Below are 22,700 nucleotides of genomic sequence, written 5' to 3'. Positions count from 1 at the left end.
CCAGGACTCATACCCCACCCGCGAACACACAAACCAATATTGTGTTCATAAGGATGACCAGGAATTGATCCCAGGTCTCTGCGGTGGCAGGTGAGTACTTAGACCTGTATACTACCCAGCCACACCACACCAGGAGTCTTAACAAATATCAATATTATGTCAAAATAAATAACAGTATAATGTATTTATCCATTGTGTTTATAATTTTCTCTTACATGTTACCCTAACTACAACAATGGCACAAGACCAGAAACACAATACAAAGAACTGGGGCAAGACAAGAGAACAAGATTAAAAAAGAAGAAAAACAACTAGACTAAACAGAAACATAGGCTACTCTACACCAAAACAAAAGAAAACATGAAACATGGAGAAAAAAAAACTAAACTAGACCGGGGAACATAACATAACATACATGAAAACACTAAACTAACAGGGGAACTTGAACGGGAGAGCGAGAGAGAGCGAGAGAAGGAACACAGAGAGCTGGGGGGCAAATGTCCATGACAAGGGGAGTCGCAGAGCAGGGGAACGCAGGACGCGTCTATACTTCCCACAAGCAAGTTGTCCTTCCGCGTTTCCGTTTTGCGCTCTGATTGGCCACGCACGTTTCTGGTCATGTGACATGTGCGCCCAATCGCATGACGAGCAGTGTCTTAGCCCATTTCCGTGTCGAACAGCCTGCAAACGACCTAACGCCTAGTTTATGAACTGGTTAAGCTTAGGCGACTCTTTCGCAGTTGGTTAAGGTTAGAGTTTGGAATCAGGGCTGGCGTTCTATCGCCATGCTCTAAGACAAACTCTAACCTTAAGACCCCAGTCTGTGACCTGGCAAGAGGAGCAGAATGTTGCAGGGAGCAGGGGAGAACAGGAGAGGTAGTCTGTGACCTGGCAAGAGCAGCAGAATGTTGCAGGGAGCAGGGGAGAACAGGAGAGGTAGTCTGTAACCTGGCAAGAGGAGCAGAATGTTACAGGAAGCAGGGGAGAACAGGACCCCAGTCTGTGACCTGGCAAGAGGAGCAGAATGTTACAGGGAGCAGGGGAGAACAGGAGAGGTAGTCTGTGACCTGGCAAGAGGAGCAGAATGTTGCAGGGAGCAGGGGAGAACAGGAGAGGTAGTCTGTGACCTGGCAAGAGGAGCAGAATGTTGCAGGGAGCAGGGGAGAACAGGAGAGGTAGTCTGTGACCTGGCAAGAGGAGCAGAATGTTGCAGGGAGCAGGGGAGAACAGGAGAGGTAGTCTGTGACCTGGCAAGAGGAGCAGAATGTTGCAGGGAGCAGGGGAGAACAGGAGAGGTAGTCTGTGACCTGGCAAGAGGAGCAGAATGTTGCAGGGAGCAGGGGAGAACAGGAGAGGTAGTCTGTGACCTGGCAAGAGGAGCAGAATGTTGCAGGGAGCAGGGGAGAACAGGAGAGGTAGTCTGTGACCTGGCAAGAGGAGCAGAATGTAACAGGAAACAACACAAGAAAACCAAACGTAACAATGTCCCAAACTGTTAAATAGTCACAAATTCATGTAGTTTGCCAGATATTGAGTTAATGAGTTTGGATTTGTCCTTTTCTCAGAGGATGTGAGGTTGTGTACTGGAATATATATATATATATATATATATTTTTTTAATCCTCTTTTTCTCCGCCTGATTTTCTATTTTTCTCCCCATTCCAATTTAGTCGTTAATCCAATTCCCCCCCCCCCCCCCCCCCCCCCCCCCCCCCCCCACTTCCGTACATGGTTGTTGTGTGCATGTTCCCCCTACTGGTCGGTACAAGGGAACCCTGAAGTCTACCATACGCTTCCTCCGACACATGTGGAGACAGCCAGTGGCTCTTTTTCCACCTGGCAGCGAGGACTCTCATTGGTGAAGCGTAACGCGTGGGAGGTCACGCTGCCTTCACCATTTCCTGCCTTTCGCTGAGCAGGCGCCCAGACCTGACCTGTAGGCGTCGCTGTCCACAACGCCAGATTACCACCCACGACTTCCCTCCCCCTAACTCAGCCAAACGAGTTAGTATGACGACCGGCCCAAGCCGCAGGGCAATGCTGACTCCGGGAGTCGAGACCGGTGTACTGGAATATTTAAAGAAGATTAAGCTATGGAACACCCACAGCTTCGGTTAACTCAATAGCGATGTTTCTTTTTTCCTGTTTATGTCAGATTTGAATAAGGAGGTATGTTGTATTTAAGATGTTTTGTATAATCTTCTTCAAGAAAATAACAAACCAGATATGAACTTTTTTTCTACCACATAACTGCCTCCAATAGAGAGTAAATGTGATTATACGCAATTCAAGTACTGTAGTATTTACTATTTAGACATTCGAATATGGATCTTCCCCTGTGTTTTTCAGTCTATAGTGTACCTGTTGTGCTTAGAAAGTATGTTACATATAAGAGCAGAGCAGCTAGTGGTTAAGCAGGCAGTCAGACTGTGACAAGGCTGGCCATACCTTGAGCACTGAAAAGGCTTTAAAACACAACAAGAAGCATTTCTACAAAAGATATACTATTTGTGGGAGCTATTAACTATTTTTACATTTATTTGTTATGTGATTTTGTAGTATTAATTTGTTTACGGCCATATTATTTAAGTTATGAGTCGCAGCTAAATGCTTTTACTTTGAAGGGGTTCTGGGCAATTGGGAAGCACAGCTGGGTGTATTTAGGTAATTAGAGGCAATAGCACAGTGGGCATCAGGGAAGGTATATGGTTTTTACCAGCGTCAGGAGATCATATAGAATCAAACAATAATTTTTCTGTATTCTTTTGATTAACAGACAATAAACACCACAAAACTGTCAAATGCTGTCTGGACAATGGACTTCCTGATCTGCGTGAGATTCGCTGCCCTGGTGCTTCAGTGGCTTTTTAGTTTTTATTAGTTGTTGTTGACAAATAGCCACTACACTATTTATTCTCCATACACATCAGTAGGCAGGTATTGGGCAAAAAGGCATCCCCCCTCACTATGGACACACCATTTTAAATCAAGGTCTTGCTGATTAACTAATAAAGAACACCTGCATCAATCAACTCCCAACCAATCAAACAAACAAGGAGACACAATGTGAAAACTGTAGGTTTTGAGTGATGATATTAGTACTCAATTATGGAAATTTGTGAATAGTATTACTGAAATACAGACATGACAACTTGAACATACAAATGTACTCCATACATATTGTAACGACCCTGGGTTTGAGGTGATTGGTCAGCCGAGCTGTCACTCTGTGCTCTACCAACCTGGGGCTCAGGTGACCCTGTTGGTCGCGCGAGCCCGGTGTTGGTAGAGGGGAGGGGGCAAGGGCTAAGGGTATAAGAGGGTGGTACACCTGAGAGTGCGCTCTCTTGGGGTATGGGAATGCAAGCAGAGATGATGCACCGAGTCTTTGTACCAGAGACGTTGAATAAACAGATAAGTGAGAACAACAACCGAGTCGGTGAGTCGTCAATAGCGGAAACGCTACAATATATAATCAAACTGGTGCTGGTGCCACATAAAGCAGCCTCTCCTTCACACAGAATCATTATGCATTACTGAGTTGGTTGGTAAATCAATTAGGAAAAGTGTGTTTGCTTGTATAAAGGCTGTATACGGTCATAACAAAGATTCTATTGTACTGTTTCCCTCTGTTGATTCACATCATCCATTTGAATGTGGCCCCTCTTCCTTCAGAACACAAATAATCATCCCTCTTTCTTTCAGGATGAAGTCTGTCAGAGTGGTGGAGAGCAGCAGAATACCACCTACTCATCTAACAACGTTATAATGAGAAATACTGACACAACAGTACAGATTCAATCACCTTTATGATATTTTCCAAACCAGCTGTTCCATTTTCTGCTCCTTGTGAGGAGACGCCTTTCGCTCTCTGCCATATTACTCTGGCATTGTTTATGTGAGAATATTCTAACCTGCAGAAAATTAAAGGTTATGGTCTCAGCTATAAATAAAGTTAATAAACACATTTGAATGTCCACAAATGTTTTCTGAAATTAGGGGATTCATGATTAAAGTCCCAACATGGGGGGTTCGTTGGCACACGTTGTGGGGTTGGTTGGCACAATGTTAAAATGCTATATTTACAAAAGAATGAAACGACCAATATAGACGTCATTTAATTTTTTTACTCAAACAAGAATGAGAAAACATTAACATTTAACATCAACTAGTTACTTACAACATTTTTTTTATTTTTTTTTATTTGCAGATTTCTGTAAGAATTGCATTTTTCTGTGATTGAATGGCAAGCACTTCTGTTCTGGAAATTGCTTATTGCCAATATACCTAGCAAAGCCCCATCCTCTGAATGCCCTATAGGTCTCTAGTTTGGGTTGTATGAGGCTGGACCAATCCAAGTGCTCCTGTCCGTCTTCATCAGGGACGCGACAGCGTTAGCGATCTGTTGTGCATGTTTTTCCATTGGGTTTATATTCTGGAGGGGAGACCCTTGCGAGCACGGGGAGAACATGCAAACTCCCATCTCTATTAACTGGAATTAAGACATTTCCAATATCTATCCAACACATTTTTATAAAACATTTGGTGTGGGACTTTTTATTTTATTTGATCTTTTACTTTTGATACTACAAAACTGAAATGTTGCCCTCACCAAAAAGGTGGGTGACTTTGAGTGCAGATCAAAAAGGCAAACATTTTGATGTTACATTTCTTGTGTCTGTGACCTTCAAAAGGCCAGAAAATAGCTGTGTGCCAATCAACCCCTGTCTCCCCTACTTTTAACAAAGTGTTAAAAGCCTGGCATAAACGTATAGGCCGGCCGGTTTGCCCACTGTTTTATTCACTTTCTTTTCTACATGCATCAGAATGGGAATGACGTTTCCCTGTCTCTAACCCCTTCCCTCAAAATAGTCCTTGCAAACGCCCCCCCCCCCCCCCCCCCTAAACCCGTCAAACACAAAAGCAAAAGAGATAAAACGAATCGATCCGGATTGGTCTTCCTCCCCCTTTCGCGTAAAATGAATCATCCGCCCAACTCGATCGGTTTGACGAACGTCGTGGGTCACGTTAGCGTCGTGCGCCTAGCCTTTATAAGCTTCAGCAACTTCTGAAAAAGACCCAGGGAAACATAAAGTCGTCTTGTGAAGAACAACAGCCCACGGCAGAAAGAAGAGAGTGCACACAACCACGAAACCACAACAGAATCGCCGCGTAAAAAGTTCCAGCTATGGAGAGATCGGTTAGGTTTGCCGTGGTGTGCGTCGGAATCTCTTTGCTCATTTCGTGCCATCCCATCGAAGCATGGTACAAGCAGTCTACCGGGCCCAGTTACTACTCGGTGGGTCGAGCCTCCGGTTTGCTCTCCGGTATTAGAAGGTCGCCGTACGTCCGGAGAGCCGAGTCCGAAGAAACGGTGGTGGACAGCGGCGAGACGACCAGTAACAACGTGGTCACAGATGGTAGCAGACAGATCTCCATTCTCAAAAATATGGTAAGTGTTATCTTTAATCATAGCAAATACATAATTAAAATGCCAATGCGAGGCCACTGTTTGGCAGGCTACTAGTGGAATGAGCAGATACTCGTAAAAAAATCACTTTGTTTGGGATTCTTCTTATGCACAAATACAACTATACGGGTTGGACTATACTGAACAAAACCCAGACTGCATTACGGTGTTGGAATAATGAGAGGGAAATAGTTTGGAGGGCCTGAGATCTACATTTTGATGTTCCAAACTCGTGCGTAAAGGCGCTGTCCATTCAGCACCACAGTGGACAGCCATAGTGTTACAAAGCGCACACCAGTGTTCATTAAAAGAAAATACACTCTGGATGTAATGCCACAAAAATGGTATCTACAATCACTGACGTAAACCAGCTTAATTTCTAAATAAACTCTGAATACAACCTGCTATCCAAGATGATATTTTCTCAAGATATTACACTTACAGTGCACTAGTTCTCTATCTTTATTATAATAATAATAATAATAATAATAATAATAATAATAATAATAATAATAATAATAATAATAATAATAATAATAATAATAATAATAATAATAATAATAATAATAATAATAATACATTCGATTTATAATGCACTCTATATCTGGAAACCAAGTCTCAAGAGTAAAAACAGACTAAAAACTGAAAAACATTAGGCAATTAAAGGGGAACTATCTTATAAATGGCCTTTTTCAGTGTTTAGCATTGTTTCCTAGCTATGTGGACTTATATTAATATGATCTATGTCTCTAATTCTCATATTGGCGCATTCTTCCAATTCTCCTCTCACAATATTCACCCTCACTGAACTGAGTCATCTGAAAATGTGATGATTTGTGATGTCAGAAAGACACCGCTGCATGTTAATGTTCAGGCGCTGGCGCCGCGTCGCAGTGGTTTAGGAGCCCAGGCTCAAAACAGCTCGAGATCTTGAGGTAGAAAAATGCTGTTTTTGAGGACTTGATTAGAAATACAAAACAATGAATTAAAAGATATATATAATTACAGAGGTGTTCCATAAACTCACAGGAATTGTGTAAAAGTGCCCAAATAGTGAAAGAAATAGTAAAATAGTTCCCCTTTAAAGAAACAAGACATAAAGCATAAAAAGGGATAAAACACACAAGGCATGTATAAAAAGGTTAGAACTACACCAATACGTGCATTCTGATAATCCTTGTTTTCTTCATATATAGGCTATATGTTTGAAGGACATCTCTCCGAACCTGAAGAGCTGCGAGCTGCTGCGGGACGGAACCGGCACGTTCCAGTGCAAGGCAGACGTCTTCCTAACGCTCGACTCTCTGGACTGTTTGTCTGCGTGAGTCCCGACTCCCGGTCGACCGGCGGCAAAGCGCTCCTTCTCCAAATGCTCCCACGAACACCGTCCGGGAGCATGTTATGTTAAACGGAGGGGTATGATGGACCGTTTGAATGTTCTTTGATTTTTTTTAACCTTCTTTTGCTGCTTAAAAACACAAATATATAAAAATCCAGTGGGGTGTGTGAGATGTTTGTATTGTTCATCCCCTTACCTAATCACTCCCACATTCCTGCTATGCCCACCCTGCACTCTTGTACCCGCGTTGCCAACTGTATCAAATGTTCAGAATGTTGACTGTATAGAGCAGGATTTCTGGAAGTACTTTTATTTATTAAAAACGAACAAACACTGTCAACTTGGTGTATAGCCTACATTTATCCTTGCTGAAAATGGAAAGTCGAATGGTACAAAAATGTTTGTTCAACTCACTGCTTTGATTGGTTGCCTTTATCCAGATTTCCTCCCCCCATACGTTATTATGGGCCATAACAATGGAAGTATGTATATGTATGTAGAATAACTTAGGCAACATGTGGCTTTTTATTGACACTTAAGTACAACAGTGAAAAATAAAGTAATGACTGTTCAAGCACTTGTTGAAACCATGACTTCAAAAGGAGTGACTTAAAATGTAACCATCGTAATAACAGGGTAAAAGGTAACAAAATATTATATTATGTAAAAATGATGTCTGAAATATTACTTAAATTATACCACAACAAAAAGTGAATCACAAGGCACTATAGGGAGTTTCCCTCTCCCTCTCTCTTCGGTGCTACAGTAGAGGTAACTTCTTCACCTTCAGGATTCATACAGGAGAAAACCTATATAAGAGCGTTTATTATGGAAATAGGAGATGATGTCTGAAAGACAGGGAATGTCTTGAGAGTACAGGCTACCAGTAGCTCAGGGGAGTTCTCTACACAGTACAGTACACTGCCAGCTGAGGTAGTGTCGTACAATTTACAACGAGATACCGTCATACTTGGTTGAAAATCAGCATATATGAGTGGAAGTGGAGTGTGTGCGTGTGTTGGATATAGAAAGACTGGAGAGGTAATAAATGCGTTCAGGTGCCGGTCAAGGGGTAAAATAATGAAAGTGAAAGAAAAGTGGAAAGGCAAACTAAACAGAGATGGTTGTTGATCTGCCTTGAGATTTTGCTCCAATCAATGCCTTTATTAACGCTTCCCCCAATCAGAGTTAATCTATTTTACCCCTCGACCGGCACCTGATTGCATTTTGCCATCTCCTGGTTGTATGATCCTGCTATGTTTTATGACACTTAAAAGCGACATTATTGGGTGTGCCTTGGAATTCCCGTTCTTGTTCCCGGTGTTCGGCTGCACAAAATGGGTTGAGAAGAACCACTGACCTATAGGGAAGTTAAACTGTGTATCTGTGTGGGGTGTATTCAGAGTGATAACTGCCCCATTAGGAGGGTGTGACGCACAGGATATGCAGAGCGGAGACACAGCCCTGTGATGGATGAGGGGAAAAGGCACTATGGTATGCATGAGTGAACCCCACACCATGGAAGTAATGGACAAGCCGTAAATCCCCACTCCCTCTCCATCGTGCCCGCACGCACACACGCACGCACGCACGCGCACACACACGCACGCACGCACAGGAATACTCAGAGACGGACAGACAAGTAGCCCATATGGCTGCACACGCACACACCACACACAATGCAAAGCAGATGAAATAGGATATTAGTAAATGTTCATATTCTGATTAGGGTTGCATAGTACAGTACAATAAATACCTAACATTGAAGTCCATGATTTAACACACAAAAGAAAGTAAGGTTTCAAGAGTCAAAGTTCTGGGGGGGGGGGGGGGGGGGGCATACAAGCCAAACGGGACATCGGTTTTATTCTCAAAGGTTTTGTTTTCGATGTTTTGTTGTTTAGTTTCAATATCACGTGAAAGAAGATGTAGAATGAATTCACCGGCATATGGTACTACTGAGGGGGAACCACAACTTCTGCAGGGAAACTATGTCCCATACACACCGGTGATGCCTCCACGTCGTGTCCGCGTTTACCAAGTCAATAAAGTTTTCACCCTGCTGAAAAATAGATTCTGTCCCCAGAACCCGAGGATCCACAGAACCGGGCCAGACGGCCTTCAGGTTGTCACGGACGACGAGGCGTCCACAAAGTTATTTTCCCCACAAAGTCATAGAAGTGACACGGCCTCCAGGTTCTCTTTGATAATGGTATCCATGACAACCTGGAAGACAATCTGGATGTTGGAGGTGTCGGTGGCCGTGGTGAAGTGGTGGTAGATGAGCGTGCTGGGCATGGTGTTGAGCGAGATGAAGGTGGAGGCGATGAAGCGGGCCGCCGTGTCCACGTCGCAGTCTGCACCTGGCGGAGGAAGGGACAGGGAATGTTGGATGAAGACTGTGTCGCCACCCGTCCCCCATACAGACTGGGTGACAAATAATCTACAACATGATATCTAAGATAATATTTTTATTCTATATCTATATACCTCATGGTATCTACTTAGGTATGCAAAATAACGTGTTCTATAATCCAATCTATGTTAATTATATTGGACTGCATGCTACTGGGAAGTGTGATACAGTATATTCTGCACTTTATGCCAGAATGTCAGAAATCTATAAAAGTACAATATGTAATGTAATGGGAGTAAAAGTATGACGTTCCCTAAAATGAAAATACTCACGTAAAGTACAAGTAGCTCGAAATTGTACTTAAGTACAGTACTTCCTATCACACCTAGTAGGCCAGATTACCTGACAAGTCACCTGGTTCCTAATTTTCTTTAATAGAAACTTTATAGAATATAAAAAAATATGTGTATTCGTGTGGACGGGTGAAACCAGAGCTTATGGAAAACACTGACATCATGACTAATGGCCCTGTCCACAGATATATAGATATATTTGAGTATTTTCTCTGAAGTCAGGACCATGGAGAGCTCCCTCCAGCCTCTGGGTCATTTCATGTGAGTGTTTCTGCCTTGTTGTGTGAACTGAGAGATGTCTTACATTAATTGTTCGGATGTGCGTTGCTTTTGTACACTTTCTCACCCTCCCTAATCCCATCGCCACTCACCTCTGGCCTCCCCAGCTCCTCCCTTCTCCCACAGGAGACCAAGGAAAAGGCTTCTCCTCATGTACGTATATCAGACTAGTCATCAAATACAGGGGACCAGACAATGTGAAACAGTCGCCTGCTCCGCTGGCTGACCCCAATCTCTGCAATTTTAGCATTTATATTGACATTTACATGAGTGGAGAGAGACCATTGGTCCTCTGGGAGGTGGGGAGCAAGTGCTGAGCAACACTGATGCCAAAATAGAAAACGACCCAACCAGTGTGTGTGTGTGTGTGTCGGATTGTATTATCAGTTTGTTAGTATGTGCTATATATATATATATATATATACTGTATAGTGTGTGTGTATAGTGTGTGCGTGTGTGTTTGTGTGGGTTGTTGAGACTGCATGTTGATACTGCATATAGTATGTAGATATTATCATATCATATTATGTGGATGTCTGAATGCCTCAACAAGTTACTAACAATGGCCCTTCATTCTGATAATAAAAAAATAAAAAACGTATTAAACTATAAAGTATTATTACTAGTATTAAAAATTATCAGGAGGTGTATGCTTCTTATCTTGAAACAGTACATATCAAACACACCAAGCACCACACAGCCAGCATGCTAATGAAATGGCTCACCAGTCTGGCCCACTATCATGCATTGTGATCTGTTGTCAAGTCTCACCTTTGAACTGAGGCAGGTATAACCGTAGATGTCGGCCAGAGTGTAAAATCTTCTCTTGAAAAAGATCTATCTTGTTCATGAATAAAATCTGGAAAACAAGACAAATTAAAAAACATTTTTTTCTTTTCTTTTTCTTTTTTTAATCACCTGAGACCAAAAAAAGTGTCCGATTATCATGAGTCAAAGGTTTTCTCCCATGTGGAAAAACAAATCACATGATCATAATGACAACTGTGTTAATTATGAACGACGGCTTCCCATGTGCAGAGCTGCAATAACCAACCAAAAACTAAATGAAACAAATAAATCACTTGAATATTATTGTCATATTGTTAGTTTATAGATACTTAGATACAATGAAAATCAATAGCAATGTTGTTGAAAGAAAAGAGATGATGATGACGTTGGGTCAATTATTCGGCTCCACGCACATCACCGGGCAATCAATCCCAATCAGGCTCCAGGGCAGAGCACAGCTCTCCCTTTCCCCCTGGCCTCCCTCTCTCTGTCCCCCTGTCTCTCTCTCTCTCTCAACTAAACTTCTAGGCATGGCCGCCTTTCACACAAACTTCTGTCTTTGATTCGGTCCCATCGGACGTAACTGACCAATTAAAAAAAAAATAGTCACTTCTCTGGCTTCTATTTGATTATGAAAACAAGAAAATAATGAGAGAGGGCTGAGTAAGCGGGTTTGCAGGAAGGCCTAGGTGTGTATTTAACACTGACTAACACTGACTAGCCACAGTGAGGAATTCATTGAGGTGGAGATTATTATCCCTTCCCACACATACAAAAAAAAAGCTATAATTACCGGTAAACACTGTCATTTAATGAACCTTGCAACCATATAATATACATGCCCACACGTAATCCTGGACATGTCAGATCTACAGACACCAGACACACAGACACCATAATACACACCATCTACTCCAGTGACCTGAACGGTGGAAGCCTAGGCTTACACTGACAGTTCCTCTTTAAGTTGACAAAAGACATTATGAGTGATGACATTGATGGACTACTAAAATTATACTAGTCTGTGTAACACCATGTTCTGACCTTTATCTTTTTTCTTCTTTTTATTTTATATATAAAAGCACAATGTTCTCTTTCTCCATCACCTCCATTCATACTGTAGATCTTACAGTGCCCTCAGTCCAACACTTAGTAAGTAAGGTTTCAAGCTACCGTAATTTTCGGACTATAAGCCGCGCTTTTCCCCCCCATTTTTCGACCCTGCGGCTTATATAACGGTGCAGCTTATATGTGACTCAACGTTATTTATCTGTTCCCTTATTTGCTAAACTTAATACAACTTGTAAATGAGTTAATTCTTGTTATTTGTCCGACAGTATTGTGTCCCAATGCTAATTACATATGGTAATTAAAAATTAAAACACCTGCGGTTTATAGTCCAGTGCGGCTTATATATGTACACATCATTCAATTTAGCTGCTGCGGCTTATATTCAGGTGCGGCTTATAGTGCGAAAAGTACGGTACTTTACGCAAGAATTTTTATTTTAGGGAACTTCGTACTTTTACTTTAATATTATACTTTTATATATTGATTCCTGACATTCTGGCATTAAGTGCAGAATATACTGTACAATCCATTAGGAAGTTGAGTTTATTTATTCTGCAAAAGTTCAAACCCGGAAAGCGATGGGAGTCGCACTTATGTTGCATGTCGTTGGGTTTGAACTTGTGACGGGTCTCGTCTGGGGGCATGGCAAGTAATTCTGGGCCCTGCGCGACATGATGCGTCTCTGGTCCCCCAACCCCACCCCTCAAACGACTCATACATGGTGCACCTCCAATATTTAGTAATACCAGACAGAATTATCACTTCACTGACTCAACACTCCATAGTAGAACTAAGTGCAGGACTAAATGTCATAAAAGGAAACGTTTGCTTTAACTTTAATAGCCTGCACAGCAAAACACTAACACAAAATTATCCCTATACTGAATTTGATCCAGTTTCTGTAGTTAATTAATCGAAATTAAAGTCCCAGCCCTAGAATAAACTCTGTCTAGACTTCAAATGTAAAGTCTTGTGGGCAGTGAAGAAAGCACAGCAGATTACCAGAGCACTCTCCCTGCTCTCTCTCTCTCACACACACACACACACACACACACACACACACACACACACACACACACACACACACACACACACACACACACACACACACACACACACACACACACACACACACACACACACACACACACACACACACACACACACACACACACACACACACACACACACACACACACACACACACACACACACACACACACACACACACACACACACACACACACACACAGACTTATGTACATCTAAAGTGGGTTTTAAAACCGAGCTAACCAGGGCCAATTAAACATGCTCGTTACACGGGTGTTTAATGTGATCATTTGTGTGTGTGCGCATGCACATATGTTTATCTAACACATCCAATGTTTATGTAAGACATCCGACAGTTACTTGTATTCAATAGGGTGATAGGTAGCAGAGGTAGTGGGCTGAACGACAGGAGACAATCCCTTGATCCTTTGTTCTTATGTTTGCACTCTGTCCAACGCCAGCTCTCAGGGGGAAATCATGCCAGATTGACTGACTGGAAATGACCACCCAGCCCATATTCTCCCTGTCTAAGCTAATGATGCCTGAAGGACAAAGTATTACTTTGAGAATACTTTGACACCCAACACAACAGAGGAAGCTCTTTATTGAGACAGTAGGAAGGCTGACAGAGAGTACATTAGATCACTGCTACTCGCAATTCAAGGACGGGTACAAGTCACAGGCGCTTATTCCATTCGATAAATCAGACCACAACACCATCTTTCTCATGCCAAATATAAACGAAGTCTTAAGCATGCAGCGATGGTCTGTGAACTCAGAAAACACGCTCCAAGCTGCACTCGATTGCACAGACTGGGACATGTTTTGTGAGAGAACAGACAACATCGATGATTATACAGAAACAGTGCTAGACTTGGTACTCTGGTAGAAGAAATAGTCCCCTCCACCACAAATCGAGTTTTCCCAAACCAAAGGCCTTGGGTAGACAAATCGATCCGTGAAGCTCTGAATGCACTCACCTCAGCCTACAACGACAGGCTCGTGACAGGCAAAATGCATGAGCACAAGGCGGCGCACTACAAGAGAACAGTGATAAAGGCAAAGGGGCGGTACAGGGATAAGGTGGAACTTCAGTTTGAACAGGCTGATTCTAGAGGTATGTGGCAGGGCATCAGAACGATGACAGACTACAAAGCCCCCCCCCCCCCCCCCATGGTGAACACTGATGGAACACTGGAGACTCAGTGTTCAGGTTAACAGAGCATGAGGTGAGGAGGACCTTTAAACCTACGGGCCCCTCCTGGGGCCCAGATACCACTGCTGCTTCTCTGTACTGTAACTCTGTAACTCTATCGAAAAAATGCTCAGCGCCGTCTGAAAGCCAAGGAGCTGAGCTTTCTTCACATATATTGCCTTTTACAGTAATCCAAAAACTGTGGGAGTTATTGAGGAAGTAATCACAAGTAGAATTCTACCTGCTTCAAGGTCAACCACTAAGGTCAAAATTGAGTTAAAATGAGCCTAAAAAGCATAATCACGTAAGGCCAGGGTTAAAAAAATATATATTTACAGTGGCATAATAATTCCATGTTCAACATTTACATGTGATAAGCTAAATGCATGGGAAATTGCAGTGTCTACGGTACTTACATTGTTTTCCTTGATTAATAACAGTTTGATACACACTCAAAACATACAGTAAGTTCAAACAATAACAGACATTGAAAGCTGAAGAAGTTCTGAAAAAAGGGTGAAAAGCACTTCCTCACAGCCCATTCTCTGACAATTACACAGCAATAACAACTATATACCCAAATGGACTGTTTCAGGCTTAGGTGTTAAAGGGTTGTAAATACCAGGAAAGCAGCAGGACCATACGGCATCCCTGGACGCGTCCTAAAAGTCTGACCGACCAACTGGCCTCTGTATTCACTGACATAGTCAACCTGTCCCTAGAACAGGGGTTCTCAAACTTTTTCATACCGCGACCCCACTTTATTTTAGATATTTTTTGGCGACCCCACACTTAATGTATTGTGTAAATTCAACATGGAAATAATGAATATGAAAATAAAAGGACACGTTGTTGGAACTTGATCATGCATATTTATTAGAAAATGAAATTACATCACAATGTTATTAATGAAATTAATGAATATTATCAAACTGAATTGTTTCTGTATACACATTTATAAAACGATCGAGACATATTTAGCCTTTTTCTTTTAAATGCGTTCACATGCGCTTTTCAAGAATAAACAAAAACGAGACTTAATGGGAAGGGTGTGCTTGTACATTTGAACATAGTTCCATGATACGTGGCTGCGTTGTGCTGAGAAAGAGGCGCAGATACGCTTCTACTCTGAGGCGAGATCTGTATTTATTTTTTATTAATGTCAGAGCCGAGAATCCCGCTTCACAGAGGTATGTTGGCGCAAACGGGACAAGCTTTTTCAGCGCAGCATTACACAGCACCGGGTAGTCATTCCGGACTGATATTCAAAACTTTGCGAGGGCCTGTCCAGTGAACTGGACTTTCAGTAGCTTGTCACAAGAAAGATCGATCAATGCCTCCTGCTCAGACAGTGGGAGGCCTGTTGCGTCATGCGCAAGGAACGGATCTTGGATCCAGTTGTTCAAATTGTCCGTGATCTTTCTTTCGGGGAAATAATTCTGAAATTGATCAATGAGCCCTTCTATGTGGCTACAGATGATGGGCTTCAAATCATTTTGTGCTACATTATGTTCCTCCAAAAAGCAATCAAGCAGAGTAATTTTATTTAAAAAAATTGGCCAATGCGCTGTCACCTACCCGTAGTTTGAGAACCGCTGCCCTAGAACAATCTGTCATCCCCACCAAAAAGTCCACTATTGTCCTTGTACCGAAAGAACCCACGCCTGCTGACCTCAATGACTATCGCCCTGTAGCTCTCACTTCCATAGCCAACACCCTGGACCCCCTGCAATTTGCATACTGCCCCAACTGGTCCACGGAGGACGGCAGCATCACACCTGGACAAGAGGCAGGGTAACTATGTGAGAATGCTATTCAACACTATAGTCCCCTCCAAGCTCGTCGTCAAGCTCAGAGACCTGGGCCTGAACTACAACCTCTGCCAGTGGATCTTGGACTTCCTGACAGGAAGACCCCAAGTGGTGAGAGCAGGTAACCGCACCTCCTCATCCATCACTCTCGATACAGGTGGCCCCCAGGGCTGTGTTCTGAGCCCCCACCTCTACTCACTTTACACGCACGACTGTGTGGCAAAGCACAACAACAACACAATCGGCAAGTTTGCTGATGACACGGCTGTGGTGGGCCTGCAAACAACGAGAGGGCCTACCTGGGAGAGGTGGAGAACCTGGCGCTGTGGTGCCAGTAGAACAGCCTCTCCTTGAACGTCAGCAAAACCAAATAACTTATTGTGGATTTTAGGAGGTCTGGGGCAAGGAACTACAGCCCCCTCAGCATCTATGGGGCACCAGTCGAGAGAGTGAACTATTTCAAGTACCTCAGAGTCCACATATCCAAGGACCACACACATAGAGAGTGTAGTGAAGAAGGCATGGCAGCGCCTCTACTTCCTTAGGGGTCTAAGGAAGTTCAAAATGAGTCAGAAGATCTTAAAGAACTTCTACTCATGCACAATAGAGAGCATCCTGACTGGTAACATCACCTCCTGGTTTGGGAATAGCACCGCACACAACCGCAGCAGAGAGTGGCTCGATCAGCTGAATGCACAATTGGAGGTTGGCTTCCTACTCCCCAGGACATTTACACCAGGCGTTGCAGGGCCAAGGCTAAGAGAATAGTCAAATACTCTAGCCTCCCAAACAACTGGCTCTTTGCACTTCTGCGGTCAGGCAAGCACTACCGGAGTCTCATGGCCAGTACAGAGAGACTCAGAAGGAGCTTCTATCCCCAGGCCATCAGGATGCTCAATGACTCTATGCAACACTAACCCATCCATCTACATTCATTGCACACCAGTGGCGGCTGGTCCATAGAGGGCGCTAGGGTGCCGCCCCCCTGGTGGAGAGAAGAAGAAGAAAGAAGAAATAGTGGTTTTGGATTTTCGATTTCGACCCCTAAAAATATAATAGGCTAAACATAAATAAAATAAATAATAATTACAAATTTTAAGTATGTTTGTGTTTAAAATGCACAATAACGTTAACTCATTCAGCGCCAGGGATTAGCCTTGTCCCGTTCTAGCTATGCCACGCTTTAAAGATAGGGGTGCGTCACCTTGTTTGTAGAGCTATATCTATATTCTATATTATAGCTATGGAGACAATACTATAGTCATTTGACAGTGACTTTCTTCCGTCGAACATGCAAAAAAGAGATCGTTTTTTCATGCATACGTTCACACGTTATCCCGTGGTGAATATAAGTATAGTTTAGGAGTGATCCGGGATAATTCCTGAAAAGCTGAGTTATATTCTACTATAAGAGTTGGCGTTTCTTGCCTGGACATGCTACTATTTCCAAATCAAATGTATATAATAGGTATTATGTTTCATCATGAATGCATGAAAGAAGGGGGGGGGGGTCGTTATTTTATGCTTTGATGGCCAGTAACAGCATTTGTGTTGAACACTACAGACGCTGATCAGCTGGATCGATATATGAAAACATTGTTGGATCAAGCTGAAATTGATCAGAAGAAGTCAGATAGTCCTTACCTTTGATCGGGGGTATTCCAAAAAGAATATTCCAATTGTCTGATCACAATTTCCAGTATTGGTGTCCATCTGGTCCCGGACATAATTTGGCACAATTTATGGATCGAGTGTGCCAGATGCGTTTCGAAGTGGTCGGATGAAGCGAATTACTTGGCTCCATCTAAATTTAGCGCCTGGAGGGATTTAAGTTTATTTTGAAGTTCCAACTGTGTCTACATGATCAGTTGGCAAAATCATTTAAGTTTAAGGCTCCTTCTGACTGGAACAATCTACCTGTTCATATCCGTTCAATAACATCGTTTCACTTATTTAAAACTCTTTCCGCTCACTTTGAGATTACCTGTTCATGTGATGACTAATAATCATGTTCTGACCATTCATCATTATCACAGTTCACTGACGCAATGATAAATAATTATGTGTTATGTGTACTGTTGTAGTTATTGTAGTTGTATTGTAGTTAACTGTTGTGTTTTCTTTGTTTGTTTTGTTTAGTTAACACAGGGTGCGATATAAGGTTTCAAAGGGTGGGCGACACTGCCATCTAGCAGGATCTGGCCGGTACTGCACCCTCAGGGTCCCAGTATGCCTTTTAACGGCAACATACAGGTCTGTGACATTGAATCGAATATTAAAATCGATAAAAACGGACCAAATAACGAGTTTACTCGTTGTTGGCGTTCAACGCATGGCGCCCAATAACGAGTAAACTCGTTGTTGGCGGGGAATGAGTTAATATATCAAATATAAATCATTGTTTGTGCGTCCTATTCATCCCCCCTCTGTTTGTGTGTCACGTCACTCTCTCCTGGGCGCTAGACATTAACGCCTCACTGCGCAACGCAGCCAATATAAATGGACCAAGCCACTAAATTGAGCCAATCAGCGTCTTCAAATATGATGTCTGAGGGCGCATTTTTCTAGCGCTCCAAGCAAGCAGAGTCACTGGTGTGTTCGTCACTCCCTAGTCAGACAGAACGGAGAGTTAGCTAGCTTGCTAACTACTACCATGGAGGCAGAAAATTCCAACCTCGAAAATTCAGTAAATCCCTCAAAACAATACCTTTTGAGAGACGAACACTGCAAGAAAAACTCAGAGTGAAAGAGTTTGGACCTATCAGCCTGATATCTCAATTCAGCAACAATCAACAGACAGAGGAAGAAGATATACTCGGTCACTCTATTAACTGGGAGGGGACAGGGGTACCAATTTGAACAAGTATTACATTTAATGTTTAACATCAAAACACACATGTAACATATGGCATCATTCAGACGCAACCGAACTCAGCCCAACGTCTCTTCACCGTTACTCCACTTCTCCTTAAACTTATATTACGATACCGTAATATATATCTCACAAGCAAAACCTGCTCTCTCGTAAATTACACACTGGACTGTAGCCTTTTTTCTCCTGCTCCAACACACTGGCATTTACGTACAATACGCAGGTGCGTGGGCTTGCGCTGTCTACAGTGCAATAAAAATACGATCAAGTAAATAATGCAACTGCAAGCCAATGGGAGACATATTACCTTTTATTTGTTAGGCTATTTGAATACACCGTTTAGCCCTAAATGGTGGATTCAAATAGGCTAACAATTACAAATAAAAGGCAATATGTCTTGGAACATTGGCTTGCAGTTGCATTATTGCAAACTAAAGAAAATGTGAATTAAAGAAGTTAAAACGAATAAACACCTGAGCTACTTGGTCGTTCATGTTGACTAATCCAGTGCTGGAACAATATGTCTGGATCCTGTTCTCTTCAACGTTCTCACGGACGTTGGTGAGGGCACGCGGACGTCGGTGTCTAGTGTGCAAGGGCGTTGGACGTGAACGGCTCCGGCTCGCGCGAGGTTACATGGCACCGTTCCAAGGGACTTTGAGAACGAAAAACCCCTTGGAGCATTGCCGCTAGGAGAACGAAAATGCCAGCTAAAACGCTGTTGCCATTTAACTTGGACATGCAAACGAAATCATTCGAAAATACAACGTTGCTGTTTTCCCCTTGTGTAACCTGGGTGTAACTGAGGGGTACAATTCCCTGACTGTATTACTAGATATGATACTTACTACCACTACCTTTGTACTTAATATTCGGCCACCCAGTACTCGGCATAAATATATTATGATGAACACTGTCACGTAGATGAAACGGATCCAACACAAATGTACGAATTAGAAATAGGTCTTTATTTCTACACAGCGATGGTGTGTAGAGCAAGCACTTAATCAAATCAATCACATTTATGAATGGAAATTAGTATGCACTTTTATGGCAAGAGTATTCGTCGGTATATCAATAGAGAATGTCCAATCTCTGAAGGCGCAGGTGGTACATATACGACCTGGAATAGTTTAAGGAATAACAGCAATGATACTTTAATGATTATATACTGGACACACTAGGGGGGGTTAATCCGGTCGCTTGTAAGCCGACAGGAGTAGGAGGGGGGGGGGGGGTAGAATCCGGCTGCCTCATCCGGCCAAGGGTATCCCAGGTGAACCCACTGTAGTGCCGTTCAATGCGCCGGCGATCCTTGGACCACAGATGAAAGCAGGTGGACTCTTTGTGGGCCGGCGTCATCCGGTCCACGGAGGAGAGACGTGAAGCGACCTCGTCTTGCAGAGCGTCTCCTCACCTTGCGTCCTCTCCAGGGGGGGGTTTTCCAACACACGGCAGTGTCGGGGGTCTTTATCCATGGAATAATCAAAGTATACAAAGCATAATCCGTGCCTGGGAAGGCGGGCTGTCGTCGGTAGAATAATCCGGTATACAGGTCCACTCGCTCGTCGGCTCTGGGGCTCCTCGGGTGCAGCTTCACGTGGGGTCAACCACCCTGGATAAGCAGCCAGTTCTCTGCCCGAAACGATGGGGTACTGACTACGGTAGTATTCTCACCGCACGAAGCACTATATATTAACAGACTATTATTAGCTTAATAGACTACGTCCAACTCGACGATATAGTGCCAAATATGACTATTCAAATATTAATATACACGATGTCTCAATACCGATGGTAGGCGAACTTGGCCTTACTCCCACACGTGGCGTCGCGGGGAGGCTTTACGTCTTTGACTCTATTGGAGGGTAAGAAACTGGACTGAAAAGGAAGTCCTACTTTAGTAGCGCAGTATATATACGCACTATGAACAAATAGTCCCATTAGTGGTGCGGTAGTCAGATTCCTACGCGGAACTAGGACTTGTTCGTACATGTGGAGCGGTACGTTTGAACTGGGTCTGAGGGGTATGGCAGCCTGGCACCAAGGTCTCGACCAATAGTAGAATGGAGACTATTATGGGATGTTCAGTAGGCTAGAATGGATATTCAATGCATATTGTACAAGGAATATACAAGGGATATCAGGGAATATTAGAGAATATACAAATACAATTAAATATATATATATAAATAAATATATATATTCGGTTTAATCTGGCCCTTCACAACAGCCACCCCCTGATTGGTCCCAGACCTAATCAGTTAAACAGAGACAGATTAATCGCGTTGTCTATTTACACATAAGGGATTGCTGTAGGGGTCAGTCAACTTCACAAAGTCATAGGGTTATAGGGTCATGGTCATCATCGATTGTGTCTGGGAGTCGGGGCAGTTCTATGAGCCTCGCCACGGGACGGGTGTAAGTGCGACCCTGGACGAGCACTTCAGCTGCTCGGACCTTGCCGTCGGCACCGGTGATCACTTTGCTTACGCGGCCGGCCGGCCACATAGCTCTGGGCAGTGATTGATCAATAATCATGACGACTGTTCCTTCTGTCAAATTGTCTCTCTCCTTTACCCACTTCTGGCGGGTCTGTAGAGACGGTAGGTAGTGCAGTAGGAAACTGCTCCAAAACTTGTCGGCTAATACTTGGCTGTACCTCCACATTCGTCGGCCGTTCGCTTCTTCAGGCCGGTACATTGTCTGGGGTAATGCAGGATCTAGCCGCCCCATCAGGAGTGTGTTGGGGGTAACTGGGTCGATATCCGCCACATCACTGGAGACATATCCGAGGGGCTTCGAGTTAAGTACTCCCTCAATCTCCGTGAGGACTGTCATTAGGACTTCTTCCGCCACAGTCTGGGCCCCAAGTACTGCGTACAGGGCTGTCTTTATGGAGCGCACTTCTCGTTCCCAAGTGCCACCGAAGTGGGGTGCGTTTGGGGGGTTGAATTGGAAATCAACCTGTGCTGGAGCGAGGTGGGTCTTAAGTTCTGGGCCCATAGCTTGGAAGCTCTCTCTCAGCTCTCTTTCGCCGCCTTTGAAGTTTGTCCCATGATCGGACAATAGGGTAGACGGTCTTCCTTTCCGTGATGTGAATCTACGGAAGGCCATAAGGAATGAGTCTGTGCTCATGGTCGGGAGAAGCTCGATGTGTATCGCTCTGGTGGTCATGCATTTGAATACAATACCCCACCGCTTCTCGGTTCCTCTTCCTTTCTTTATGTGCAGCGGGCCAAAGCAGTCCATACCCGTTGAGTGGAATGGCTTGTCACCGATTCGGAGGCGACATGGAGGAAGGTCAGCCATCCTTGGTATGCTGGGCTGCGCGCGCCACTTGCGGCAGTCTAGACATGTTTGCTGGAAGCGTCGTACCGCCTCTCTTCCTTGTAGGATCCAGTAACGACGTCTGATTTCCGCGAAGACTCTTTCTGCTCCTGCGTGATGTACATCCTCATCGTATTTCTTTATAATCAGCTCTGTGACCTTGTGTCGGCTGTTCAATACGATCGGGTATTTAATGTCATCCGGTAGATTGGGGGCTCTGCGTAGGCGACCACCCACTCTGATGAGGGTATGAGCGTCGCTCTCGGGGGCCAGATGAATTAATCTGCTGTCGGATGGGACGGGCTTTCCTCCCTGTAGACAGGCCAATTCATCGGGGAACGAGTCTCTCTGGGCTCGCTGCAGTAGAAGCAATTCTGCTTCCTCGTAGTTAGCTGCTGACATATCAGCGGGGGACTTGCACTCCGGGTGGTACCGCAGGAATGTTCTTTGTTGTGCACTCTCTATGGACGTGCAATCGTCTATGTTAGGGTCGGTGGAGGCTACGGTGCTCAATCCACAGAACACAGACTTCTTATTTTCCACCTCCTCTGGACTTGCTTCCCTCGGGATAGGCATGGGCCACTGTCCTTCCGGGAGTCTTAGGAATGCGGGGCCGTCACTGTAGACATTGCGACGGGTGAGGTCATCCAGGGGCATCCCCCGGGTGATGACGTCAGCTGGGTTCTGTTTTGTATCAACGTAGCGCCACTCTGTTTCTCCGGTTAACTCTTCGGTTAAGTCTTGAATCTCGGTGACTCTGACTCCCACGAAGACTTTGTACTTGC

General features: G+C 43.8%; 2 protein-coding genes across 2 annotated transcripts in view; one reads left to right on the top strand and one right to left on the bottom strand.

The window, feature by feature from the left end:
- Positions 1 to 5,188: 5,188 nt before the first annotated feature.
- Positions 5,189 to 7,058, top strand: npb (neuropeptide B; the record flags this gene model as incomplete). Its single annotated transcript, XM_084318103.1, has 2 exons — positions 5,189 to 5,452; positions 6,667 to 7,058. The coding sequence occupies 2 exons, from the start codon at positions 5,189 to 5,191 to the stop codon at positions 6,793 to 6,795; spliced, it is 393 nt and encodes a 130-aa protein (XP_084174229.1). The 3' UTR covers positions 6,796 to 7,058.
- Positions 7,059 to 7,337: 279 nt separating this feature from the next.
- gnav1 (guanine nucleotide binding protein (G protein) alpha v1) overlaps positions 7,338 to 22,700 on the bottom strand; it is an 80,763-nt gene continuing 65,400 nt past the window's right edge. Inside the window, exons 8-9 of the mRNA XM_084318556.1 lie at positions 10,569 to 10,656; positions 7,338 to 9,172 (exon numbers count right to left, since the gene is read on the bottom strand). Coding sequence (XP_084174682.1) covers positions 8,982 to 9,172; positions 10,569 to 10,656 — 279 coding nt within the window. The 3' untranslated portion in view covers positions 7,338 to 8,981. The remainder of the gene's footprint in view (positions 9,173 to 10,568; positions 10,657 to 22,700) is intronic.

Source organism: Notolepis coatsorum, assembly GCF_963971535.1.
Source record: "Notolepis coatsorum genome assembly, chromosome: 7".
Classification (NCBI taxonomy): Eukaryota; Metazoa; Chordata; class Actinopteri; order Aulopiformes; family Paralepididae; genus Notolepis; species Notolepis coatsorum.
This window is presented reverse-complemented; position numbering and strand designations above follow the sequence as displayed.